Genomic DNA, 24,071 nt, shown 5'->3' on the forward strand with positions numbered 1-24,071 from the left:
GCAGGACTTGTAAATATTGATGTTTGACATTTAAAAACTCTCAATTTGATTCTTCGAAGGGTTGGCTTTCACAAGATGTTACAAGAAAGAGATGGTGAAAGGGCGAGTAGGCGAGGTTTTTATGATTGTCTAGTCGAAGGGAAACTGTAAATAAAAGCTCAACCTTGTGAGGGGATGGTGTCCTCGGAGCAGGACGGGGTTGTGGTCTCGGTGCTGTAGCCACTGGAGTACTGCAGGGAGTCTCTGCTGCTCTTCTGCTGCTCCATACTCAGACCTCTGGTCAGAACCATGGCTAGGTCACTGGCTGCTGGAGAAACCTCGTCCCCATACTGAAGACATACAGGGATCGATGCATGTTCACTTATAAGCCACGCCCACTTCTACTCTTTTTTATCTGAATACTGACGATACAGAAACGGATCATTTCTTGGTTCAACACACACAAACAATGACACCCTGTTACACCTCTAATTCACAAGTTGTTATTTGGTACCGTTTCATCTTCCCACAGCAACTGTGAGGCGATAAAGACGACCAGCCACTCCGCATCGTTTCTGACTTGTGTTTCTATTCAGCTCCCCTGTAAACATTAGCCAGCGTTACCTTGGCAGCGATGCTAGCAGAAGTCATCCTGGGCCTCTGTCCGTCGTCGGAGTGCGAAGGCCCCGCATACCCCTGTGAGCTTGGCGACGCTTCGTTCTCCCTCAGCCGGTCGAGCGGTTCCTTCCTCCTCTGAACTGCTGCTGCAGCCACGGGCTGCTCATACTGACCTGCTTTGGACCAATCCTGAGGAGGCGATCGGGATTAATGAACAGAGAGCAGTGGGGAGAACACTAGACTTGTCCACTATCCAGCAGTTTGCAGCCTTCATCTGAGTGCAGAGAGAGGGGCCCTGGGTGGGTGGACTGGGTCTGGGTGCTTGAGTGTGTGTGTGGGGCCTTTTTGAGTGTTGGTTACTGATGATGAGTTTGATTGATCAGCTCTCCACACCCTGCTTAGTTTTGGTGAATCTCCAGAACAAGTGGGTAAGACAAAGGAAGCCAAAAGAAAAAAAAAGAAAAAAGAAGATGTGTTCACACACAGCAGGAAGGATGAGTGACGCAGAGCAATGTGGTTATGATGGAGTTAATCAGATGGTGACAAAATTAAAAGAAAATAAATTCAATGATTTAACTTTAAAGCAAATGAAATATTAACAGAAGATAGCAGGCAACAGAAGCAATGGAAGCGAATGGAAAACAAACCTTCCAGATAGGAACCTTTGATGTGGGAGAGGAGGAGCTGGATCCAGAGGGGCGGTTATAGGGTGGGGACGCAGTAACAGGAAGAATGACAGAGAGAGGCCTGGTGGAGCCAGAGTGAGAGAGAGCGGGGCGGAAGGTAGCGAAGGACGAGCCAAACTGCGGGACGAGAGACATAGTCACATGATCAGAGGAAGAAAAGGACGTAGACGCAACTCAAGACAGAGACATGAGGACAAACACATGAGAACAACATCTACACACTCATGAGACACAGCCAGTCCTCCAACAGAAGGACACAGTTAGTCAGAGCTGCCATGCACCAGAATGACTCTAACATAGCCTCGGGCCGCGGGCAGTGAACACCAGCAGGCCGACAGTAACTAGCAGCTACTTGGTTAAGTTAGAGAGGTCATGGGACGTGTTAAAGGTGCCGCCCCTCCATTCATTAGAAATTCCTAACAATCTCTTTGAAAGTGCAGCGCAACACTTCCAGGACCAGTGTTTTGTCAACATACATTGACCTTGGCCTCGGGTGCAGGAACGAGTCCTAGACAGTCCCAGGGTCCTAAAGTCCTGAAATAAGAGCTATGGCTCACATTAGCCGATGATATCTGAAATCTTCCTTCTGTGTCATGAAGTGTACCAGTAAATGTCACCCTTGTGAGCCTGAAGCTTTTATGTTTCTTCAGAAACGTGGTTGCTGACAAGTGTCTCAATGAGCCCACAGAAGTTTTCAAGGATGTCACAGTTCCTCCTATTTAGCTCACTTGTAACCTATTAGCTTGTTTTCACCAGCAGGCAGTCAATGCTCTATTTGGGTTTCAAGGCAAGAGATCAGAGCTCAGTACAACCTTCTCATTCCCAATTCTGATCAGATGTTGCTGGCGAACAATTTTGGTCTGACAGGTTTTCTAACCTGCTTGGAGGTTTGAGGCGAGGGGTTGCGCTTGTAACTTCACCACTAGATCCTACACACCGGCCCTTTAATTCCTTTGTTACAGGCGCTTCTCTTGTCTCGAGTGCATGTGACTGACCCAGAGGTTTCACGAGGACAAACTGTTGAAACGTATACGAGACGCATCAGCGACTGAAAGAGGAAACTTTGACTTGATTCATGATTTCCATGAAACTGCGCGCGCGTCTGCTGAAGATGTCGCCATATCAGATCATAGCCTGATAGGATGTAACCATGTATGGACGTTACATTTACAAATACGAGCACAGGCATTTGTGCGGTGCAATGATTGTGCAGGACTAACCAGCGGAAGTGGCGCATGTAATCCATTTTGACAATGCGTGTCACTCAAACGAGGGACGGATCACATGCGTGCCGCTGTCAGATGGCTGTAAAAATTAATCAACTGAAAGAGAAGGCGGTCGTACATGCTGTCGATGACAGATGCCAGTTAAAGTCAGACGTGGACATTGACTTCCTCATTCAAACTGTACATTCTGCAGTAACAGATGTGCCGTCTGCTACGAGAATGCATCATTAAGAGGGAGGAGGAGAGCTCTCAGACATAGATAAAGGGAGTGTGAGGTTTCTGAGAGCTTTATGTTGTGTTGCTACTCTAATTAACGTGATAAAAATAGCACAGCAATCAGAGGCTCTGTGCGTAATTTGCTGTTGACCTTATCTGCCGGTATTGGCTGGGGAGAACAATGCTGTGGACATGAAAACCGAGATCTGACTGTTTATATCTGCGCCTGTGGAACATGCCTCAAGCCATAGAGAGGAGGACAAACAACGGCAACAATATTAAACTTGTTCCCATCATTTGATTCATTTTTTTTGCCGATTTTTACAAAGTCTATGTTCGTGGCCTGAAGATATTATTTGTTCCCACACTTTAATTCCTTGGTGGCCACTAAAACACCTCGTGTCCTGGCAACATATTTATATTTCCCAGCTTTTCCACCGCTCCAGGCCTCCGTATCCAGCTGTGTTTCTGCCAGACACCTGCACAAAACTGGAGCCATTTCACTCCAATGTTTTGCAATGAAATAAAATACATATAAGCATGATGTGTGAGGTGTGTTTTATTTCATTGTTTAGCCAAGCTGTTTAATTTGAGTTGCCTGAAACACACTCTATGATGGAAAGTCAATTTACCCCCCTCTGTTCCTCTCAATAATGCTGCAGTCCACGTTGGCCCGCCATTCAGTGTTTGAAACCTCCCGCTGTCTTCAAAATCCAACAGACTTCATAACACAACAATCATCACAGGTGGTTACACAATGGATCCATTTTGCCTCGATTGAAGTCTTGTGTTTGTTTAGTCACTGCCAGCAGACAGCGGGACAAAAACGCCCATTTTTCATTAAGAGTTAATAACAGTCGTCAATAGTGGTAGAAGTCAGTAGTCAAACACCACTGTGCGATGCTTTTGTAGATTTTTGAAGAACAACTCTGAATAGACAAATTACAAAAGCATGAAACAGAACGATTTCCTTTAATCTTGTAATAACTGTTGTCAGACAACCAGCAGGAGATCCAGGAAGTTATGAAATTTGATTCAAAATGGTAATATAAGAAAAGAAAAACCCTCTTTCTCTACTTTTACTTGTGTTTCTGTGTGGGCTGTGATGGGGGGACTTACGGTGGTGGGGGAGCTGCATTCACTGACCGACTGGCACGTTTCAGACGCCTCTGATGACGCTGAGCTGGACGACTTCTACAACCAAAACACAGAGAGAAGAACACACAGCTTTGCATGCTCACGCGCTGATATTGATTTAAGCTGAATCAGCTCGTCTCCAATCCCCTCACGTCCTTACCTGGCTGGTAATGTCCGACGGCATTGGCGAGGGGGGCTTGGAGTAGATATTTGCATCCTGGGAGACGAAGCCTGAATCATGAGAGGAGACGCTGCTGAGGCGGTGGGCTGCGATGCCCCCTGGTGGCGGTGGCTGGTTCGGCAGGCTGCTGCGGTAGCGATAGGAGGAGGAGGAGGAGGAGGTCGGTGAGTGAGGCAAGGAGCCTCCACCGCCCCCACCAATGCCACCACTACCGCCTCCCCCTGACGAGCGGGAGGCGCTACTGTGGGCACTGTTGACGCTGCTGCAAGGAGGGGAGGGGGATGTGGGGGAGGCGGGGTTTGGAGATGAAGGAGATGGTTGCCGTTGAGGGGTTCGGGATAGAATTTAGGGAGAGCGAGCGTGTAAATAGGAATGAGTCATGGTTTGATTTAGGGAATCAATGATGAAGATGATTGGCGGATGGGTTGGAAGATTTTTTTTTTTGTTGTTGCATGAGTTCAGGAATAGTTCAGAGGAAGTTGTTGATCAGGTTAGTGAAGCCCACAATGAAGCATTAGAGTCAGTTCAAAGCAGAAAACCCCAGAAAAAAAGGTAAGCAAACACCCGGCAGGAGAGAAAGAGGGCAAATCAGTGCACACAGACACGTGGAGACAGTTGGAGAGAGAGAAGAAGAAGGAAAAATGGTTGTGGCGAGGGAGAGGGGAAGAAGAAAAGGGGGGGGGGCAGACATTGTGTCAGCTAATGAGCATCCAGGTCACAGACACAGACACACACACTGCAGGCAAAGGGTTATGAACTTGTGTGCTCTAGAGCTTTGCCTTGAGGGTGACAGCTACTGCATGCGCGTGCGCACCCACACCCACACACACACACACCAGTTCACACACAGTCAAACACAGTGGATTCATCAGACAAATGACCACAGAAAAAAAACACATATCTTCTGTATTTTCGAATTCCTCTACAGTTACGAGAATGTGTCCAACATTCCGTGATATTTAAGTGGATATTCTGTCCATTTTTCAGACATGGGCCTGTTTCCTTGTTTGAATCAGGATTTAGCAGACGGCCTGGAGGCTGTGGACCACTGAGACGCTAAGCTGGAAGTGACAGGACAAACGGTAATGATGGACGGACACACGGACAGAATGACTGACATTCACGGTGTCGTGGTGACGTCACAGAAGGCTCCTCTTTCCTTTCATCAGCCATTGAATGCCTGTTATCCATCGCTAGCAGGGTTGTGTACCGTTCAATTTGAATCCCCATCGGCACCACGGGCCATCAAAGAATCACAGGAAGAACCCAGAATAACGACAACGTTGTACAACAGGTTCCCTCACATCAATGCCGAAGACATTAAATGTTCTGTCATACAGCACAAAATGTGTCATAAAAACCAAACTCTTGCATTTCAAAGTGGTTTTTGCATTTTAAAAACAGCAGTTTGGAATAAGACCATACAAAGAAACATCATCAAGTCAAAAACAGGCAGTTTTGCACGCACAGTTTTTGTCTTACTCATCATATGATGACACATCTTATTTTTGTGTGTGTTTGGAAGGTGGCGTCCTTCCAGAAGTGGAGACAGCTGATAACACACCCATCTCTTGGTCTGACTGCGCCTCTTGTCAGTATTTGGACCTCACGAGTGTATGGGCGTGATTACCTGCACATGCTGCTCTTGCGTGAGCCAGAGCTGCTCGGGGAGGAGGGCGGGGTCTGATAGGACCAGCTGTAATCGGACCCCTTCAGATCTTTAATCACCTGAGAAGGAGCGAGGACAGAGATGTCTGGCACCGTTCTTCATTCAAGCGCATTCACCCTGCTGTTTGTGCATGTCTCACCTGTTCACTGGCCGGAGGCAGTTTGTGAGGGTCGGTTGTCAGCACGGTGAGGTCATCGATGATGGCCTGGAGGTGGGTGATCTCTCCTAGCATGGCGATCTCGCCGTTCTGACACCACAAAACAAAAGTTTGGGATTGTTTCCTGAGCCTGAAAATTACCACCAGTTCAGGAAGCACTTTAATGTGGCTGGACATGTAAATGAGTTCCTCTGATTTTATGGGAGGTATCGCACGAGTGCAGTGGACATTTGCTGAAATTTCTTGAGGCGGTGAAGGAAAGTCAAGGTTTTGGAGAGTAACCTCTTCTCAGATACTGATGCTACTGTGAGTTCCAGCGAGGAGTACTGGTGCTACGCTAAACAAAGTAAGAGGAAGAAAGCAAAACCTGAAAAGAGAAACGCTAAAATAGGAAGGAAAAAAAATGGAGAACACGCTAGCTAACACAAGAGCAGCAAGCTAACCACTTGCTGGACGTAACTAGAAGCTAACTTTAACCTCAAGTCTAGCTACAACATGCTACCAAATCAAAAATGAAATCTTCCCCAGATAAAGTAAAGCAAAGCCAAGTGGTAAACACTGAAACTAAACTACTGTTGTCGCTAAAGAGCGAAAATACAGGAATAAGCCAAAGTGGTCACATTTACGCTTCAAAAATCAAACAAATTGTTTATTTGTTAAAGTTATCCTGCTGAAAAAAAGCCTCATAAAGCTGTGTTTGCCTCAGTCACCCAAATCCATGGTGAGAATCCCATTTGCTTTGGTCAATGGAGCCTTTGGCCAGCAGAGCTTAAAACCAGCCGAGAGCCACATATCTGTGAGAGGAGCACCAGAGACGACCAGCCAGGACTGTGGTCACATCCCACCAGTGGTGGAAAGGTAAGTATTATTACTCAAGTACCTTAGTAGCATATAGAGGAATCTGCACTTTACTTGAGTGTTTGCATTTTACTGGCCTCTGAACTCTTAATCCACAATATTTTAGAGAATATTTGAAAGAAGATATTGTAGTTTTAGCAACAATCTGTTCCTAGTTATTTTGAAGAAATACATGATAACCTATTTTCTATCACTACCATTACTTGTTGCACTTTGTAGTTTGGCCTTGGTGTGTCTCAGTCTCTCTGTGTTTCCACAGATCCACCAGAGCCCCAACCGCCGCCTGCATCGCCCCCCCCCCTCTTATTCCCTACTGTTACACCGGCCTGCGCTCCCCTCCCATGAACCAGTCTGCCATCCAGTCCCCCATCAAGCTGGCTTGCTCTCCCTGCCTCCCCTTCCATGAACCAGTCTACCATCCAGTCCCCCATCAAGCTGGCTTGCTCTCCCTGCCTCCCCTTCCATGAACCAGTCTACCATCCAGTCCCCCATCAAGCTGGCTTGCTCTCCCTGCCTCCCCTACCAGAAGCTTCCTTCTTCAACTGTTATTAACATTTCCATGTTTCCTCCATTCTGTGTTATAAACTGTTTTCTTGTCTGTACCAACATCTCCTGCACGTCTGTCCCTCCTGGTGAGGGATCCTCCTCCCCTCCTCACCCTGAGGTTTCTCAGATTTTTCCCTGTTAAAGGTTTTCTATGGAGTTTCTCCTCAGTCGATGTGAGGCTCTGAGGGCAGAGGATGTTGTTATGATGCCATGAAGCCTGGAGACAAACTGGTGGTGGAAACAGGCTACAAAGAAACTGCCTTGCCTTGCCTATTTTCAACAGAAAGCATTGCCAAAACCCAATGAAGATGTTTTACTTTCAAATTAGAAGACAGTAAGAGGACACATTCAGCTTGGAACAGACACAACTTCAACATGAACTTTAGAGGTCAACAGTTCAAGGTGAGAATGCTTCCCAGCACTGGGAAGTTGTACTTCTGATACTTCAATGTAGTACATTTGACCAGAGTAATATTTCATGTAGGTATTTCTACTTTACTAAAAAAAAGAAACTGTGAACTTCTTCCACCCCTCCTGAACACTTCCCGCTCCCTCCCCTCACCACGACTGGTTGGAGGAAGCCGATGAAGGTGCAGAAGCGGCCCCTCTCCTCCACCAACGCCCGGCGCACAGCCTGCTTCTCCGTCTCCTCCATCAGCAGGCACATGTCGGTCACATCCTGCATGGCGCTGTCCAGCTGGGGCTGCAGGTCTCCTCGCCCTGCAGAGGGGGTACAGCAGAGGTGGTTGGAGGAGGAAAACAGGAGACAGGAGAGAATGAAACGAGACGGCCAGGGAGGAGATGAATGGAAGGAGGAGCGTCGTGGAGGTGCAGCTTCTCTAGGTGTGGGTGGGTGTTTACAGAAGACAAATATCAAGTATAAACATGATGTGGTTTGTGAAGACCATCCACCAGCCTTCCCATAATGCATTGCTCCTTCAAACCACATTGAGAGAGGGAGACGATGTAAGCAGTAACACCTTGTTTTGGCTCTGTTTTGTAGATGAATGGATGTTAAACATGGAATTCTAATCATCACCAGGAATGAAACTGGAAACACGGCTCTTGAAATGTACAAATCTGAGGAACTGACCCAGAGAAGCTGCCTTGATGACCCCAAGGTGCTTTTACGCCAAACTAACTCACGTAGTGATCATTAAGAGACATCATCAAATGCATTGATAGGCTTTAACAAGATGATACGATGCGGCTTTTGAACAGACGTGCTTTCAGATGATTTCCTCAGGTCACTCCTTGCCTCCTCTCACACCGCAGCGGGGACAGAGTCAGAGAAGGACGGAGGAGACGACGTGGACGGGTGAACAAGATGTGGCCGCAGAGGGGCGGAACAACAGGCTGGAACAACACTGTCCTACTGCATTCTGGGAAGTTGAAACATGCAGCATAGCCCTTTTATTTACATGTTCCAGGGCAGCATTAGCACTTAGCTGACATCCCGTTTGACTCCACCAGACAAGCGTTGGTCCCACAGTCACTTCCCCGCACTTCAAGGGAAATATTGGGCTCTGAAGCTGCTCAGTGCTACCAGATATAGCTGGTAACTTTACAGTACAGTAGGTACGAATATCCCTTGTTGTTGCATATATATGTAAATAAGTACTGCTACATGTCTTTGGTGCTACATTTATCAAACATTCCTGGGACTATTAAATCCACAGTTAAAGACAAAAAGCTTTACTGTGTCAGCCCAGACCCTTTAGGACTGTTCAGAGCCAAATAATGTGTTTCTGCCTTAAAACGTCACATGACAAGAGTTTAAACGTCGGTGCATAAGTGAGATGCACATGATCTGATCTGTTAAGAGGGGGAGGAAAAAAAGAAACACAGAAATGCAATATATGGAGGGCAAAATGCCAGAGATGTCTTTGTAGTGTTACAGCATGCAGCCAGGCAGCAGCGATGTGCACTAACAGTTAGAATGAAAGCGAGAGAAGAAGGGAAAGCTGGCAGAGTCACAACAAAGCCAAGAGGAGCAGCTCCACAAGTCATGCAGGAGTCACGGAGGAAGAAGTCGAATTACATCATGCACTGGTGGGAGTTAAACCAAAGAACTCCGGCTAAACCAAGGCTGAACTCCTCAGTCACCAGGAGATAAAACCTCAAGGAGCCCAACATCTATGCAGAAGATTCATGGTTGTAGCTATGAGTGATGAATATCTTAATATTTCCAGGATAAATTCTCTTAAATGTTGTAACAACAAAATATACTGTTAAGTAACAAAAGTAATGAAAACTTTTTTAATAAATGTGGATGAACTGTTCTAGATATTGAACTTATTGGTCATTTTATTACTGGATAAATGGTTTGAACAGTTGGTGAAGAAGTGGATGGTTTACACTTCCTGTCTTCTTTTAAGACTAAAAGGCTCCACTAATATCCTACTATATATCAACAGCTGCTACCACTTCCATGGCCACTCGAAAGTGAATGTATGATTTTAGCTAGAAGATCGGGTCACATGCTGGGTGAAGTGGCTGGGTTCTAGCCTCCTCTGCTTGCATGGGTATTAATTGGTAGAGTAAGTCAGAGGGCCCGGAGGTGAGCGAGCGACAGGCTGATACTTACCCTGGATCTCTATTACACGGACGGAGAGGGACAGAGAGACGGTGCCAGTGAGAGGGGGAAACAGCAAAGGGAAGCAAAACAAGGGAAGAGAAAAAGGGGGGAGACAGAGGGAGGAGAGGAGCACAAATAACTCAGTGTTCAGGTTAGTACAAAGAAGCCAACACAAGACAGCCGCAGCGCCAGAGGTTAGAGCAAATTAAATTATACAATAAAAATTACATTGATCACAAGGTCGAGTGGCGAACGTTACAGCAAATCATCTGTTCCACTGCTCTGCAAGACTCATACATATATATGTATATATATGTTTCTACATATATATATATATACACATATATATAGAAACACATGTATGTATATATATGTAGAAACATATCTTTGTAACATTTAAAACAAATTAACACTTTGACCACCACTGCTGCATGCAACGAAGAAGAAACACCTTATTTTGAAAAGACATTTTGCATTCATGCTTTCATCTGCCCGGCAACTGAGCTGTTCCAGAAAGAAAACACCAATTATTGGCTGCTGCAGTGAAGCGTTCAGGATGATTGAGGTGAGACTACAACTGCCGACCACTAGATGGCAGGAGTAGCCTACAAAGAGCTTTGCCTCAAGTCTTGACACTATGACTCAAGTCTGCGCGTGTCTGATAAAAAAAAAGACCAGACTAATTCTCATACACACACACACACACACACACACACACACACACACACACACACACACACACACACACACACACACACACGCACACACACGGTCCATCAGTTCTTGTACAACAAAAGATCTAAATGGAGTGTGTTCGAGCTTTTTCACACCTGTATTTTTTGGTCATGACTTTTTTACACATTAGAGAATTGCAGGTGTGAACACACCCTCAGACCTCAGTGTGAATCATTCTGCTGAGATCTGGTTTCACCTGAAGGGACGGACTTGTTCCGGATCAAACCCAACCATGGTTCTGTTCATTCCTCAACGATCCCACCAGAACCCACCTGGCCAGGCTTCAGGCCACGTGTTTGTGTCCCTCATGGCGAGGACACAAACACACGTCCAGTTCCAGGAGTTATGTCAGAGATGGAGAGTATTTCTTCTGAAAAAACCAACAATGTTTTCACTCTTCAACTGAATGGCTTCAACTTCTACGTGTGTTTCTTGATCCGAATGCTTGCTGACCTCAGAAGTGACAACACGCTGACATCAGACACACACACCGAGTTAGGGGTCAGATTTACAGAGACGCAGCCATCGTAGGAGGCGGTAGATCATCATACTGATGCTAAGTGGATCCAATGCAGACAGCATAGCAACTATGAAGCTTGCTTCAGATGTTCAGGTAGGAAAGGACTTGGACGGCAATGAAAACCTGAGCTCTCACTGTTCCTATCGCTCCTCTAACACACACACACACACACACACACACACACACACACACACACACACACCACTGATACTACGGCTATTAATCATGTTACCTTCTGCCTGCTCTCACAGATGAGAGAAGAGTCTGACCGTCTGCCGCTAACATCTTACCTTTACGTGCCTTCTTCTGCAGTTTCATGGTGTCAGATGACTTCTTCTTGATCTCGTGGCGTGACCTCTTGTACTCTTAGAAGGGGAGGAACAGAGACGCTTCAGCAGCAGGAATGTGACGCACTCTCAGTGAACTCACATACTGTAAGCTCGCATTTCCAATATTGATTTGAATAACAACATTTTCCAGAAGCCGTGCAGCCAAGAGCTCAGAGACTCAGACATTGATTGGGAGGAAACGCCAACGGTTGGTGATGAGAGCCGGATTGGCCCTGAAGGTAACAGGAGCCATCAGGTCTGGAATCAGTGAGACTTACATGAAAGCTTGAAAAAGCCGTAATAATGACTACAAATGAGACTTGGGCCGCTTTCATCATGAACCTGTTTCATTCAGGCCAATTCTGATGCATCTGATTAATTTGATGGATTGATATTTATAATCAAGATCATCTTTTAGCCGCTTCATGGCACGGCAGCTGCAGTTCTGGAACACATCGGTGGAAGCTGAAAGGAGCTCAGTCCTGCTCATGAAAGTGAGTGAAACCCCGGAACGTTCCGGTGGAACAACTCTTTTCCTTACGGTTTCTACGTCTCCATCACCACACGCGTCAGTCGTCATTGTATTTTTACTCATAAGCTCTTGCGACATGAACTGCATCATTCAGCGGAATACGATTTTTGATTCAGATTTTTCTCTATCAGAGGGTCAGATAAGCTAAACGGGTCAGACCTTTAAATATACCTTGTTATGAATGAGAAATTTGTTGTCATTTTAAAATCTAATATTTTTCTTCTTTTTTCGAAATAGAGCTTGAAAAGAGAAAAAGAATTGGGGGGGGGGGGTCAAGATGGTTAGAGGATTAATTAAAAGTAGAAGAAAAATTGCTATAAAATGATGCTAAATAACGCAGGATTCAACCCAAATATCTCCAGATGTGAGAGCAGGGCTTCAGAGTTCACTGCTTTTTCAGGGTCAACTCAGAGGTCCAAACAGGAGAGCGTTGAACATCCACCGACCAGCGTGAGGCCTGCTTTTATTGACGTTCTCTTCCACCTCTGCTGGGCTTTGTTTTGCCTCAGTTTCTTTAATCAGCATCCTAACCGGTCTGGTTTTGTACCTTTGGCGTGATCCTTGTCCAGCTGGTTGGCCGTCTTCTTCCAGTCCTCAATCTTGTCCTGGAGTGGAGTGATTAGACTCTCCATCAAAGCACTGCAGAGGAGAGCGAGAGGGAGAGAGAGAGACGGTGGAGGACAAATGAAGAGACGGTTCATAATTACAAAAAGCTTTCAGACGCGTGTCGAGTGCCAGCAGCCTTCAGAGGACTTCTGGAATAACACGGATCAGATGATAGTTTTACTACGACTGAACTTTTCTGGAAAGAGACCATTCTGTAAATTCCCTCCACGTGTTGTTCCACTTCCCCGTTTTAGTATCTGGAACGCTTTTCCCTACCCATGCGTGCACACGCGGGACAAAGACACACCAAGAATTATGGGAAAATCTGTGTATACACGCGCGCACACACACACACACAGACACAATGACTTTTAGATCGACTCCACAGTCATAGATCACTATTACAATCACCATCAATGTAACAGCTTTTACTCTGGGAAAGTCATTAAGGAGTGTGGAAAATTAACCAAAAGGTAAATAATGGTTGAAAACAGACTCCTGCGGAGGTTTTCAGAGCGGTCTGCGTCGCGCGCCGGTGGTTGTATTCATTCGCAGCCAATTAAAATGCACAGACATGGTGATGTGCTCAGTGGAATCCAAACAGCTGAAAACAAAACCAGAGCATTTATCTCACTAGAACATGGGGAAAAAACATGAGGGTTCCCATCTGAAGACTCCCAGAGGTCAGCAAAGACAGGAGGCAAGGGAGGGATGGAGGAAGACAAGGCGCGAGTCTTACTTGGTGAACTGGCGGAGCTTGGCCTCGATGCTGCGATGCCTCATGCACATCCTGGTCAGAGCTGAACCGATGTCTCTGGTGGCCCCTGCAAATACAAAGCAACCGGGTTCACATGATGACACAACCAAAGTCACGCAGACGTGCTGCGTCAAAGCCCATCCATGAGAAACGGTGTTTTTCTTCAGTGCAGTCGCCAGAATAACACATAAGAATAATCTACTCTCGGAAAGTCAGCGAACAAATGTTGGTGTGGTGCTGAAATGTAAATACACAAAGCTAATGCTCGGTTGCTAACAGAGGACGTCACCTCAACGAGGCTTCACCCCTCTTCTGATCTCGCCGTGATGATGTTTAATGTCCTCGACAACCCCTGCAGTCTGGTGACGCCACTTGTGATTAAAATTCCAAACATTCACGACTTAACAAAATGGTAAAATGCATTAAGTCCGTGTTAATAACAGACCTTATTTCACACATTTACCCAAAAAACCCTTAACTTAGGGGAACAGCAATACTGACTGATTTACAGGTTTAATACTCTGTCCTGCGCGACTCTTTACTGACTCCTGCTCATAGAACCGCAGCAGTGCTCGTTGGAACAAGTGAAACAGCGGGAGAGCTGATTAAAAACTCAAAGCTGTGTCCCGTCTCATCACAAACGTTGAGATCATAGGTCTCCACGGTTTTCTGTCCCGTGACAACCACACAAAGCTGCGCTCCACATTACAGCCATCTCAGGGCTCTGCTGAGTAAATGCTGGTAAAAAGCTGGACTCCTTTTAAGAGACGAGCAATCACGGAGCCTTTGTGTCTTTTTACATCGTCTGTATTTACACAAGACACCAATCTCCCCCTCCTAGAAACAGCACACACTCCCGCCTTCATCCAAATAAAGTAGTGTCTTGGAAGTGTGTGTTTGTGTGAGAGCCCAAGACCCAGATTTGTGAGCAGCTAACCTGCAACTGTAAACACCAGGCTATTTTAAGACCGAGAAGGTCCGTGTGGAAAACGCTGACCCCGGAGTTAAAGTCAGTTTAAGCGATGGCAGACACGAGTGATTTCCAAACAAGGTGCTCAGAACTGCTGCTGCACAGGTGGAAAAGTGATGTCATGTAATGTATGTGAAGACTCTCCAGCGAGAGTGAGGTTTGGACAGTATGCCACACCGAGGGAATACCATAATCACCACTGCCACTGAAATGTACACACTGGAAAATTGAGATTAAACAGCAGCCTAAAGGGATTTCCTCGGGAGACACTGGTTATCATAAAGGCTTACGCGGGCTTACACAGTCAAATGTAGCGAGCTGCGAGGGAGGAAGGCTGTTACTCTAACATGTTACACACCACATTAACACTTTCATCCAAAACAGAACCCCACAGTGCGTCTAGAACAGGAATGGGCTCTGTACACAAATCACAGTTGTTGATCAATGTAAAAAGTTAAAAGCGATAATGCATCACTTTTGTCTCCATCTACTGGCAGTGTGAGTTACTACAATCAACTGCCGGCGCGTGTTTGTAGGTTCCTCCGTGGTCTGCTCCATCGCCATGGTTATGGCTGTAAAACAGTGGATAAACGGACTAAAATTGATCTGTTTGGTCTAATAACATCTGGAGAATTTAGAGTTGGGGCTGCTGCTAACGTGAATGCTAGCTCTGTCAGTCACGCAGCAGATGGATTCAACAGGCGTCTGCCCTCAGCTGATTTCCTGCGTCCACTTCTGCTCCCGAGGGGGCCGGCGAGTGAGACCCTTCCAATCATCTACCTGCACAAGTCAGGCCACATGTTGGCCGCTAAAGGGCCTCAACTTCTTCTTCTGACCCTGGTGGAAATGGTTGCTTTCATCATCGCTGGTCTCTCGGTACGAATCCTTCTGGCAGCGCTGGAATGTTGCTGCAGATGTGAACTCCATCTGCAGTGAAATGCAGAGACCTGACTTGACCTGTGAGATCTTGTTTGACAAGAGCTTGAATGTAAGAGAAGTTCATTAACATGGAAATACGGTGCATAGTTTTAGCCATGCAGCCAGTCGGTCATTTTATACCCATTCAAGAACTTGTTTTGGCCTGACTGCCCAGAGATTTAAACAGTCTTGAGAGCAGGCCTGGGGCTGGAGAGTAAAATACAATCTTAAAGATCTATTAAACTTTTTAATGCCTTTGACGGATTTTGAACGCGTGGGAGGAGAAAACTGTCCTCAGCCAAGATGTGCTGTGCTGGAACAGCTGATCGCCAGCCGACGAAGCAGGGATGTGAGCTGAGGTTGAGTTCTGGAAACCTTTGCTGCCAGCAGTGTGGGGCAGAGGTGGATGTTTGACCTGTTAAACGTCCGGCTGACTGGGAGTCACTCACAGCACCGTCCAGTCAGAGCGACGGAGCTGTTGATGTTTCTGTCACACACTTGGAGTTCAGGTGGTGTGCTGTAATGTCAGTTTGTATTGAATCAATTCAAATGAAACTACAGAACATTCTGTCTGGAACGATTACTCACCGCTGAAAATTGATTTTTTTTTTTTTTTGCATTATGCAAAACGGCACACACATGCTGCATGATGTTCCGATCCAGAGAGAAGTGCTCCATTCATAATTAACAAATTCCTCCCTCTTGCCTCCTGTTCTACCCGGCAACCATTCAATAAAGCAGAGCAACCATCCCCCCACAAACACACACGCACACACACACGCACACACACACACTCTCACCCTTCAAGTATACACCATGCATGCCGATCAGTGTATAACTAAAGCAGCGTTTTAAGTTGACAGTGTGATCTGCTCCAAAATTGCTAAGAGACACAAGTGTGAGGTGAGAGAAAAGTCACAACACTGACAGGACGACGGTGTGTGTGTGTGTGTGTGTGTGTGTGTGTGTGTGTGAGTAAGTGAGACATTCTCAGAGAGAACGAGGAAGACTGGGAAAGAAACAAGAGAGGAAGAGATGGAGGAGGAAAGACGTGAGGGGTTGCCTGGTACATTTTAATGAGCTCACTGCTGGAAAGAGAACCCTGGGACTGGAGTTACAGCCAAGTGTGTAAGTGTGTGTGTGTGTGTGTTTGTGTGTGTTTGTGTATTTGATCTCGACATTTATGATGGCGCTCCTCCTGTTTGTCTGTTATTACCATGCCTCTCAAACTCCACAGGAGATCAACAACAAGATGAATGGCGGCACAGAGCGCACACTGCTCACATCTGGAGTAAAGCTACAGTGTGTGTGTGTGTGTGTGTGTGTGTGTGTGTGTGAGGGAGTCAGTGAGTGTGTGTGTGTGTCATCACGTTATTTGTTCCAAAAGAAGTCTGTCAAAGTCTCCCCTCACCCAGGGTCTGCCTTTCAGATGTTTTTCATGGGGCCACAAAACATCCCCAATCCAGCCATCCATTTTTTTCGCTTATCCTGTTAAGGGTGGTGGGGGTGGAGCCTATCCCAGCAGCCTTCAGGTGAGAGGCGGGGTTCACCCTGAACGGGTCACCAGTCCATGGCAGGGCCAACGCATAGAGACAGACAACCATTGGCTCTCCCAGCCACGCCTACGGTCAATTTAGAGTCTGGATTAACCTGGTCCCTCTTGATGTCTTTGGACTGTGGAGGAAGCTGGAGTACCGGAGAGAACCCAGCAGGAACAGGGAGAACATGGAGACTCACCCAGAAAGACCCCGTTCTCCAGCCGGGGCTCCACCCACAACCTTCTTGCTGGGGGTCCACAGTGAGGACCACTGCACCACTGTGCTGCCCCCCCAAACACAGTAAAATGTTATTCATTCATTTCACTCTTCCCAAGCCGTCCCAGCCGTCGCTCGTCCCCCCACCCCCACCCATCTCGGGGCCAGCACATGAAGTCACCGGCTGCTATCTTCACCTGACTGCGATTAATAACCGCTGTTATGCTCTTCATTCCCTTTTAAGTGGGTGGAAAAAGAAGTAGATTTGACATCACGGCAAGTAAGAATTCATCAAAAAAAAATAGTGTTCAGGTTTTATGAGTAAGATGGAGGACATTTCTGCTCGTCCTGACCTACATCCAGAGTCACGGAACCGTTGGGAGAGAGATGTGATGCACCTGCAGCTTTAAGCGTAAAAGAACAAGGCCTGCCTTCATTGAAGGGGCCGTGTTATGAAGAAGTCACAGTTTCAGTGCCTCTGCTTCTGTATTTGAGAACCTGGTTTAAGTTATGCTATTAAGTTTAATGTTTAAGTTTAATTTAGTTTTTATGTTATGAAGTTTAACCCGGTTTAAGTTATGCTAGTTAAGCTATGTGGCCTGGGTTGCTCTGTATTCCTGTGAATCAAACAGCCGTTCAGATTTGATGCCCTTTAACGCTTCACAAGGAGCACAAGGGAAATTATAACCACATCTGCATCTTTGTGTGTGTGTGTGTGTGTGTGTGTGTGTGTGTGTGTGTGTGTGTCTTGCAGAAGGAAGGAGGAACTCCTCTTCTGCCCCTTTTTGCTTGCTCTGTCTTTCTCTGCTTTTCATCCGTTTCTTGGCCGTGAAAATACACAACAAGTGCACCGAGAGTGAAGGAGCGGGATCGTCATGGCAGCAGACAATTTGACCTTAGTAACAAACATTCTGATTCTCACCTTAGCAACAGGCCAAGATCTGCGCTGTCATGGAAACTGTAACAGAGCTGTCAGTTAATTCAGTTGCTAGGTGACGAGAAAGAATAGTTACTTTGCCATTCAGTGGGCGGGCTAACACTCAGTGACTGACCAAATAGGATTTCAGCCTGAGAACCTGAGACTTGAAGGAAGAAACAAACGTGCACACACATTCACGGCTCCAGAGTTTGATAGAGGTGACATGCATTCCCAGCAGAATGGCTTCATTTCTGAATTTGTAGCCTAAATGTTACTTTAACTTTAAAACGCTCGGTTCATTCCATTACTTTCACCAAATCTCTACTGCTATGAAGTTCAACTTCTCTGGAATCTCTCTCACTCACCTCCAACTACATAATCGGCCTTTCCACTGCGACAATACTCCCTTTAAACAGCTGAACGTCTTCCAGCAGATGTTCTGAATGGAGCACACATCAGTTCAGCTATGCAGGCAGGAGGGTTTCCTTCTTTCCATCTGACTACAACATGAAGATGTCATTTTAAAATACAGAAAACTCACTGGTGCTTCTGCTGGTTCTCACTCAAATCAATTTTCCAGACTTCCTTTTACAGGAAGGGGGAAAAAAAAAATCCCATAATGTTGCAACAACCCAGCATATTCTGATGAAACATTTCTATATGTTTCAAAAGTTCTCCTCAGTGGAAAATTCAAAAGTGAGGTTAAGATCAGTCAAATGAAAGCAAACGTGGCTGAAAATGTCCCGATGTCTCGGTCTGTGCTCCCATCGTGTGGGTCGTGTCTGTGCATCCCTGTTTCGTGGTGCGGGTACGAACACACTGGACCTCTCACATAAGAGGAGAAAAGTCAGATGATGGAGTTTTCATACTTTTGGTCATGGGAATAATCCAAATTTTTAAAAAAAATTCAAAGTTGAAATAGCAAGATTATGAGTCCATAAAGACGCATGTAAGTTTGGATAGACGCGACTTTGTAACACATAACATGAAGACAAGTGAAAATAGTAAACCGGGGTGAGAAATTCATGCTCCGCTGTCAGATTTACTTTCTTTTTATCCTGCAGACAGACTTGACAAAGCGCGCTCCCAAAGAAGCGTCAAGATGATGCCGCCATTTGAGCTTTATTTGGGTCAGCCCGACACCAGCCACACCTCGTCTTGTTAATTTCATGGACTTCGTGATTACAGTTACAGTACTCGGCTCTCTAATCCCACAGAGTATCACTGAGGCTTTTAAAGAGTTAAATCAGTTTGCCCTCTATTGATGCGGTCTCGCTCTCTCTTTCAGTCTCTCTTTGTCTGGGGCATCTGTGGCCTTCCCACTGGTGCATCTCCATGGCAACTGTTATCTATAATCTTGCAGAGGGATTCGTCAGCCTGTCCCTCAGTTTACTGCATGATGCAAGTAAATGCGCAAAAACAAGAGCAGGGCTTTGGTGATGATGAATCAGGCGTCTGACCTCTGTGACGGCATCGGTGTGAGCGGGCTTTTTGTTGTTGTTTTTGTTGTTCTCATTCTCAGACGTGGGGGAAGTTTCATGAGTACGAGAAGAATCCTTAACATCACACATAATACTTCAATACTACTCACACACACGCTGGGAATCTGCAGGATCGTCACAGTTCAACTAAAACAAAGACTTTCCAGCACTTGCATTGTGAACAAAGCTGCAACATTTTTGGAACTTCTTGAGCGTCGCATCAAGAGCCAACAACGTCCAGCCATCTTGCTCCCTCCAGTTGCATCACCAGAAAAACGTCTGCGCTTGTCCAGACGTCTCACTATCATACGCAGGTTCGTCACCAGGACAACAGCTGACCGGGTTGTGATTATCGGGGTTTCTATGAATCTTAATTGCTCTCCTTTTCTCAGCTTATTAGTGCCCACAAACAGTGAACGAGAGCAGCCTGCATGAGTTCCACGTACGGCTGAGAGTGAACATGGAATAAAGCAGATGATTAACGCCTTTTGTGATTGTTGCGACAAAAAAAAAGTTTGATTTTGAAGCAATTTTCTCACCAAATGTGATTTCTTTATGAACATTGTTGTCATAAAATGCAGGAAATAGCAAAGAGGAGTTACACACTTGGAGTTCTCGTGATGGGACATCACCAATAAACCCACTTCCTCTTGCCATGAGACTCAATCTAATATTTCAATGACGACTTTACAAACAAACTTTTGAATATTACAAAGTTATAGGTTGTAGATATTTTCTCTTATCATATAATAACTTCATTCATGGCATGGAAAAATGCATAATTATTCAGTGTCAAGAGCCTTCTGAAGACTCCAGTGACCAGTCAGTAACCTTTTCAAGCTTTTATGAATCAAACTGATTGACTCTGGGTGTTTAATTCAGTTTGCTGGATGCATGTTGCTCGTTGCATGCTGGCTGATATCAGTGTAACCTTCATGGAGGCAGGCTGTGCAGGTTTGACCCCACCGCAGAGATCCACCATCGGGAAGTGACTCGATGGGCTCGGCGCGGTTTGACTTGCTGGGGCCAATATTGATAATTTCATCCGAACACTTTGACTTTGTTTGGATGAAAAAGGAGAGGGAAAAAAAGGAGACTAGAAGGAGGAAGAAAAAAAGAGAACAAAGAAGGCGATACGAGGAGAATGAAGGCGCTTTTGTGTCATGCAAGGGAGGATGGGTTAATGCCAGAGCAGGTGAGGCTGTGGTTACCACGGTTACAGACACCTTCAGCAGCCGGAGATCGGTTTGCTGTGACTTCAGTATCTCGGCGGTGACACAGCAACAATAATAGGACGGCAAAGAGACAGACAAGGTGAAGAGGAGACGGATTAGAGAGGAGAGACGCTGGTAGCAGCGCTGCCAGATAAAGCAGAATTATTCATGAGACCTCAATTTTCTTCTCACTATGAAAGCAGACAACCAGGCAGCCAGTCAGTCACCACGACCAGAACCCGCCATCAGCGCGTCGCGGAGCAGCATCACCACTCTCCACCATACTCGACTGTGAATCCTGAGCTGCAAACCTCCAATACCGCATGCAGCAGGAATGCATTACAGCATGAAACTCTATACTTATGCAGTGAACCACAAAAGGCGGTTTGGAGGGATGATGACCGAGGAGAAATGTGGTAGCAAGAGAGTAAAGCCTCAACACTCATCAATGATGCAGCGCAACAGCGGCCAGCAGGTAGAACTGTGATGGATGATATGTGTAATATCTACACGCAGCTTGATGAAATGACATAGGAATCATTTGTGGCTGTAGCTCAGCCAATCAGAGCTCAGAGAAGGACCTGATCCAGCAGCTATTTCCAACTCTGTTGTCACCTATCACAGTTTCACATGACGGTAGCTGTGTCGGACTTGTGTGTTCCTGCAGATTTAAACCACACACACACGCTGGTTGTGTTCCTGACACGTAATAACTGCACCATATCATATACAAACTGATAAATTGAGTCAGAGCTACAAAAAAAGGTTGGTTTTTTTTGAGGACAGGTCACATCATCCTTGTGTCCAAGTGAACGTATGAATGTATGGAGACCACCAAGAACCGATTTCACAGCCAGAGAGGCACAAATGCCAACGTACTGAAAGAGCTTGGAACGAACGAACACACACACACACACACACACACACACACACACACACACACACACACACACACACACAAACACACCACAACACCAACATGCCAGTGTCTACCACTGGCTCCCTCTCTGGACCTATGACATCAGTCAGAGGGTCATGACTGGGTCACTTCCTGTCAAACCGCATCTCCCCAACCCAGCTGCTGTTTCCATGGTGACAGCACAAGAGTGACAGGGACAGCTGAATTGACAAAAGGTTAAAAATGGATCAACTGGGTGAGCCAGTGAAAAAGAGGCAGATGAGGCAGATTGTTTTCCTTCACCTTAATTCACATTTTATATTTCTAGTTTTCTTCATTCAGTTTTCTGAGGAGCAAAGAAATCATCAAACTTCCGTGAAGGAAATTCTAGACACGCCGTTGTAAACATACTGTGTCAGCATGTTACAAAGGTGCTGCAAGTAATCGAGTAATAATTAATGATGAAATATTCATGAACAAACGATGAGTGATTGTTTAGTGACTGATTGGTTGTCACGTCTGTCTCTGCTCCTGGTCTGTTAGGAATGACGCGTGAATCTATGAGCCGACGGGATTTCAGAGGTGCTTTTCAATCAGTACAACAAAGTGTAAACAACTTATTGTGCATAAACATCCAACTCATCCCATTCAAACCAGATCGGCACGCTGCCGCTCAACGGGATGGGTCCCGTGTGTCGGAGGCCGTCCCCGGTGACCCGCCCCGCCTGACCCAGATGAGTGTGAGCTGTAATGAGCCTGAACAATCGATGCCCTGGTCCAGAATTCCACTGCCATTCACCGCTGTCATGAGTCGCCTCAAATGACACGCCACATTAATGCATCATCAGGAAGTCCACGCCCACTTATTTCCTTACGCGAATGGGACTTCTATATGTGACCGGCTCCTTCCATGCTTAGAGGAGAGAGACGGATATCATATGATAGATAATCTCCCCAGACTTTGTTTTCTATGGAATGCAGATTTGCAGTCTCCATACTGGATCAAATGTAGGGCTGAGGCTCCAGTGTGTATGAATAATTCCATATAGGGAATTTATTAATTCACAGAATCTATTTAACACCTAAAAACCCCCAAAATAAGAACTTACACGTGCGGCACTTCCCGCTTCATAAACTAATCCCTGCTAGTTTTCTGTCTCGGAAAGAGGCGGCTCTTGCGTTGCTAATATCTCTTCGCAGCACATGAAAAACACCCTTTTCAAGGTCGAGAACCAGAATTTTCTCAGAGGATCTTTAGATTAGTTGCAGTCATGGAGACCAGACATGTGAGTTGGAGCTGCTGGTTGATGATATCAGTGATGGAAGCTGAGAAAAAGACAAACTCCAAGGGTCCAGATTCCCGGTGTTGCTCTCACAAACAGCATGAATTTTAAACTTTATGACAACATAATCGGAAAAAGTAAAACCGAACTGTAAAGAAATGGATGACTGATGCAAACCGCTGGCTCACGTCATCAGTTGATGTCGCCACGTTGAATCCCATCAGCATCTCTGTCTTATGAGCAGATAGAAGCCACAAATAAATCGCTCTCTGAAGTGGGCAGGCAGATGTTTTGAGCATTGCATCATAGCGCGGGATCACTTCTGAGAGTTTCAGAAATCACCAGAACTTGAAACTTCCTCCTATTAAGAGTGTGAACTGCTGCGCAGACCAGTAAACCACACAGAGCTGCTGTGTCCTGGCTGGTGTATCAGCAGCAACACAACGGTGAGACAAAACAAACACAAACAACGGCGTGATGTCATTCACTGCCATAGCAGGGGACACCACCACCTGCTGCTTCATGTATCTGAACTTTAAAGTGGGCCATCAGCTGTCTCTCTGAACTGCCTCCTTATTCAAAGATGCCGTGGGTGATAAACGATCTGCCGCTTCTCCTAAATTAATCTTTCCTCCTCGTTGGCTCCTGCCTGTACGGGAAAGAGAGGTCAAATGAAAAGAGTCAGGGGTGGAGAAAGTGCGGGAAACTTCACAAATACGGAGCTGACACGTGACAAACGAGCAGCACATCACTTAGCCTGTTCACTGATGCAGAGAGCCAGAAAAAGCCTGAATATTCGGATGTTCTGCTCATTTGTTCTCTTGCGTTTTGTTGTGTTAGGAGTCTGTAATGAGGGACGGAATCCACGATCCGCGTTCTCTGCTCAAATACAGAACATCTCAGATCATTAGAAGGCAATATGTGCTTTCAGCTTCCTGAGATTAAAAATAAAAAGACACCTTGAGCCAAGCCAAGGGAAGGGAAGAATGCAAGTTAGAGAGTTAAAGGTCAAAGGTCAAAGGCTGAACCTCAAACTAAAAAAGTATCACCCGACTATATGAGCGTGTATTTGAAGGTGGTCAGCATGATAAGCTCCAGCTGCTCAGTCTTAGTAGTCTGCCTCCAACTCTCAGTCAGAGGGAGATGCTGCGTCTTCCTCTCTTTAGGGAACAGCCGTCTGAACATACTTGACAGTTCAAAGCACCGACTTCAGTCACGAAGCTCTGGGATGGAACTTGACTGTGTACCTGATTCTTCCTTCTTGTAGACCCTCAAGAACGTCTACGGGAGTTTTTAATGTGACA

At 46.0% G+C, this 24,071-nt stretch overlaps 1 protein-coding gene across 4 annotated transcripts in view; it reads right to left on the bottom strand.

Annotated features, from left to right (window-relative positions):
- The window catches only part of mtss2b (MTSS I-BAR domain containing 2b), a 68,905-nt gene that overhangs the window by 11,119 nt on the left and 33,715 nt on the right, over positions 1 to 24,071 (bottom strand). The window contains exons 4-14 of one of the 4 annotated variants that reach the window (XM_086190546.1): positions 13,313 to 13,397; positions 12,515 to 12,606; positions 11,397 to 11,471; positions 7,836 to 7,993; positions 5,852 to 5,959; positions 5,674 to 5,771; positions 4,023 to 4,302; positions 3,845 to 3,919; positions 1,245 to 1,400; positions 604 to 786; positions 164 to 329 (exon numbers count right to left, since the gene is read on the bottom strand). In XM_086190546.1, the coding sequence (XP_086046672.1) occupies positions 164 to 329; positions 604 to 786; positions 1,245 to 1,400; positions 3,845 to 3,919; positions 4,023 to 4,302; positions 5,674 to 5,771; positions 5,852 to 5,959; positions 7,836 to 7,993; positions 11,397 to 11,471; positions 12,515 to 12,606; positions 13,313 to 13,397 (1,476 nt within the window). Of the gene's footprint in view, positions 1 to 163; positions 330 to 603; positions 787 to 1,244; positions 1,401 to 3,844; positions 3,920 to 4,022; positions 4,306 to 5,673; positions 5,772 to 5,851; positions 5,960 to 7,835; positions 7,994 to 11,396; positions 11,472 to 12,514; positions 12,607 to 13,312; positions 13,398 to 24,071 lie in introns of all 4 variants that reach the window. The other 3 variants (XM_086190537.1, XM_086190554.1, XM_086190562.1) reach the window with 3 other exon arrangements.

This window comes from Aulostomus chinensis, chromosome 2 (genome assembly GCF_037954235.1).
Source record: "Aulostomus chinensis isolate RoL2024-O1b breed Wild chromosome 2, RoL_Achi_v1.0, whole genome shotgun sequence".
Taxonomy (NCBI): domain Eukaryota; kingdom Metazoa; phylum Chordata; class Actinopteri; order Syngnathiformes; family Aulostomidae; genus Aulostomus; species Aulostomus chinensis.